Below are 4469 nucleotides of genomic sequence, written 5' to 3'. Positions count from 1 at the left end.
GAAAAGGAGCTAAAGCAACTTTTCTTTGGCTTCTCTGAATATTAGTTTTCTACTTATTCCATAACACATTACCACAATGTAGTGGCTTATAATATACATAGTTACTATCTTACAGTTCTTAAATTCAGAAGTCCCAGAAGACTGGTCTAAAATCAAGGTGTCAGCAAGTCTGCCTCCCTTTCTGAAGACTCTAGGGAAAATTCTGTTCCATTGCCTTTCCAGCTTCTAGAGGCTACCCACATTTCTTGGCTCTTGGTCCCCTTCCTTCATCTTCACCAGTTGAGCTGAGTCTTTCTCATGCTGCTATCTCTCTGGTTCTCTGCAGCTGGGAAAATTTCTTGTTTTAAGGACTCATAAGATTAGATGTGTCCTACTTTGGTAATCCAGGATAATCTCCACATCTTGAGATCCTTAGCGTTAATAACATCTGCGAAGTCTCTTTTGCCATGCAAGCTAACATATTCACACATTTCAAGAATTAAGATGTGCGCATCCTGGGAGACCCCTATTCTGTCTACCATAGTGGGTCTTTCTAAAGTTCTTTGGCAGCCAGAGTAACTTCTCCTTCCATCATCTGCTGCAAGCTCAGTCCTTTTAGTACCCACAGACTCCCAAGAATGCAGAAGGGCAGAGCTTTAAAGAGTACTTTAAAGGTACTTAAAGAGTACCTTTCATTCTCTGTCCCATATCATGCATGTAGAAAAATTAGGTCCCAAAGAGCATTATGTGTAAATTACAACAATTTAAGATCACAATTAAGATACACACACATATACACACATCTGCATGTTCGTGTTTATGAACAGCCATTAGGTCACATTTGTGCTTGCTAACATTACCTGTTTGGTTCATTACCCACGTGAATGTACAATATAAAATTCTTCCTTAGCAAAGAAGCAAGTCAGCTAACTCCTTGATGTTTCTAGATGAATTATATTCCTATTGGGTGCAGGTGTTGGTTGAAGTTTTTCTTTTCCTTTCTCCTAAGTACTTTAGCATATGATGATCACTAATAGGAATTATTGCCTCATGGAGTAGGACCATCAATTTCTGTATCAGACTGTGATACAGAATACTAATGTGATACTAATACATGAGTGTATTAGAATAATATTTAAGTCACTCCCTCTTATGGCTACCATCTCAATACTTATTGCTACTGATTCTAATTGAAGCTGTTTGACTTAATGAGTTCTTCTGTTTTTGTGCAGACCTTTGTTCCACTATGTCACTGTTCAACCAAACTATTCATAACCATCAGACCTTTACCCTGATTGGGATTCCAGGAATGCCAGAGAAAGACTTCTGGATGGCCTTGCCCCTCTGCCTTCTTTACAGTACCACATTCCTAGGTAATTTCATTATCCTTGTTGTCATAAAGGTTGAGCGAAGTCTCCATGAACCCATGTATTATTTTCTGGCTATGCTAGCTGCCACTGACCTTAGCCTTTCATTATCTTCCATGCCCACCATGATAAGTGTTCACTTGTTTGACTGGCGCTCAGTAACCCTTGATGTCTGCATCACTCAGATGTTCTTTATCCACAACTTTGGAGGAGTGGAATCAGGTGTTCTGGTCGCCATGGCCTTTGATCGCTTTGTGGCTATTCGCTTCCCTTTGCGCTATGCTACCATTCTCACTCATGGAGTCATCATCAAAATTGGAGCAGCAGTCCTGCTACGGAGTGTGAGTGTAGTGCTCCCTGTGCCTTTCCTCATCAAAAGGCTACCTTTCTGCCGCTCCAATGTCCTTTCCCACGCATACTGCCTCCATCAGGATGCCATGAGGCTTGCCTGTGCTGACACCCGTGTCAATAGCATCTATGGTCTGCTGGCTGTGATCTTCACCATTGTACTAGATGCCTTGATCCTTTTGATTTCTTACTTTCTAATCCTCCAGGAAGTACTGGGCATTGCTTCCAGAGAAGAGAGACTTAAGGCTCTTAATACCTGCTTCTCTCATATCTGTGCAGTACTGCTCTTCTATGTGCCTCTCATTGGCATGACTCTGATTCACCGCTTTGGGAAGCATTTGTCACCAATAATACACACACTTATGGCCAATATCTACCTGCTGCTCCCTCCTCTGCTGAATCCTGTTGTGTACAGTGTTAGGACCAAGCAGATCCGGCAGTGGATTGTCCGAGCATTCTGTGGGAACAGGATTGGCCATTAATGGCATCTATGAGTTCTGTGCAAATGCAGTCAAGTCAGGGAAGGGTATCCAATGCGGTACTGTCCAATAGAATTTCCTGCAATGATGGAAATCTCTGTTATTTAATGCATAACCACTAGCCACACATAGCTATTGAGCATTTGAAACTTTGATAGTACAACCAAGGAACTGAATTTGTTACTTTTATTTAATTTTAATTAATTGAAATATAAATGCAAATGGTCACATGTAGCTAGTAGCTACTGTATTGAACAGTACAAATATAATGAGTTATCATATGCCCTTGCATAATGGTTTTGATGAAAGCAATAATTTATCTTAAGTAACCTGATAAAAATATGCATTTTCCTTTCTTAAAATGGTATATAACAGCTTACCAACATTCTGAAAAGTTTTATTTCTTTAAGTAATCTCTATACCCCATGTGGGGCTTGAACTCACAACCCTGTGATCAAGAGTCACATGCTCTTCTGACTGAGCCAGCCAATCACTCCACAGCTTATGAACATTTATGTAAAATAAATTTATAAATAAATAATACTAAATAAATTTACTATCGGTTTTAATAAACTTTTGACAAATGGATAGAATCATGTAACAACCACTGACACCAAAATACAGAAAATTCACATCACTCTCCAAAATTCCCTCATGCCACCTCTTTGTCGTCAACCCCTCTATCCATACCCACTCACTCCTGGCAAGAACTGATTTATTCTCCATGCTTATAATTCTCCTTTCTCCAGGGTATCTTGGACCCTGCAGTATATAGTCTCCCATGTCTGGCTTCTTAGCATAATGCATTTGAGATTCATTCATGTTGTAGTATGTATTGGTTGTTTCTTCCTTTTTATTGCTGAACACTATTCCATTATATGTCATTAACAATCTTTTAAAGAAAAATTCCCAGATTATTTTTGCTCCATTATAATCACTTTGGTATCCAACACTTAACATAGCACATTTCTGTTCTTTTGCTTTTTGTGTTTGTTTATATGTTCTTTGAGTATTTTTTATAAATATAAGGTGTGTATGTGCAACAGATTGAAGCAAGAGAGAAAAATATTAAAATGAAAGTAACAAATGAGGAGTATGAGAGAATGGTGCCCTCAATGAACTGGAAGAATAGGAAACTGTACATATACTTTAAATTTTAATTTCATTTCCACTTCATTTTTGTCCAGAAAGCTTTTCTGACATGGCTGTAATTATGTTAAGAATTTCTCATACTGTACCATAACTTACTAATAGTATATCTTCCCTGCTATTCTGTACACTTCATAAGAACAGGGACCCTTTTAACTTCATTTAAGTCTATCCCAAGTACTTAATGTAGTTCAGAACATATATGATAGACGCTCAACATGTATTTTTTAAAAATTAACAAGTGAATGAAAACTGAACTTTATCAAGATTGATTCCATGCTTCCAAACCTCTTTGTCCCATTTAGTATTAGTAAGTCTCATTTGAAATTTCTAGAGCCATTCATTTTTGCTGACGGGAACCAGTGGAAAGGGGTGGTGTTTACATATAAAAATGAACATTACCTACCAAGTAACTTTATGGAGTTTCTTAATCTCTCTACATACTCATTGGGATCAATATCTTTCTTCAGTGTTCCCAATAAAGTTACAAGAATATGGACAGGAAAATGTTTCAAGGAGGATAAAAAGTAAATGATTATTAGATATGGTCAGAAGTATTAATTCACTGCCTACTATGCAGAGGTAGGATGAATAGATTGAGGACTGTGTTTTCAACCATATTTTCTGAAGATATAGTGGAAACAGTTGACTATAGAAGGCAGTATAGTATATAGGTTAATATTTGGAGTAAGACAGACATGAACTTAAATGCCAGCTCTGTAACTTGCTAGCTTTTAGATGGGTAAAGTTATTCAAAACCTCTCTGAGATTCAATTTCTTCATCTGTGAAACAACAGAAAATAATACTAAACCCATAAGCTTGATGATAAATAAATACAATAATGTGTTTAAAGGGTTTAGTACGATTCTTGGCATGTATCATGAGTTCATCAAGTGCTAGTTTCATTATACTAAGAAAGGAAGGTGGGCTGCAGATGTGACTCAGTGAATAGGATGGCTTCTTAGGAGGGGCTCCTGGGTAAGAGGAGGGACATGGGAATTGCCAGGGGGACAATGAGACCTATTAGGAAGAGTACATTTTGGACTAGAGAACAGAAGAAAGAATTTTTGCACTCTCTTAATCGTACTCTGACACTCAGGGAGCCTCCCTGGTTGAGACTCTGTTGCCTAAGGCAGGATGAGGAGG

At 38.1% G+C, this 4469-nt stretch overlaps 1 protein-coding gene across 1 annotated transcript; it reads left to right on the top strand.

Annotated features, from left to right (window-relative positions):
• Positions 1 to 1214: 1214 nt before the first annotated feature.
• LOC112865722 (olfactory receptor 51H1-like) lies at positions 1215 to 2176 on the top strand. The gene has a single exon (XM_025928798.2). The coding sequence runs from the start codon at positions 1226 to 1228 to the stop codon at positions 2174 to 2176; it is 951 nt and encodes a 316-aa protein (XP_025784583.1). The 5' UTR covers positions 1215 to 1225.
• The last annotated feature ends 2293 nt before the right edge of the window (positions 2177 to 4469 follow it).

Source organism: Puma concolor, chromosome D1 (assembly GCF_028749965.1).
Source record: "Puma concolor isolate L17-30 chromosome D1, mPumCon1.1.hap2, whole genome shotgun sequence".
Classification (NCBI taxonomy): Eukaryota; Metazoa; Chordata; class Mammalia; order Carnivora; family Felidae; genus Puma; species Puma concolor.
Note: the sequence above shows the minus strand (reverse complement) of the source record. Positions and strands in the feature narration are given on the sequence as shown.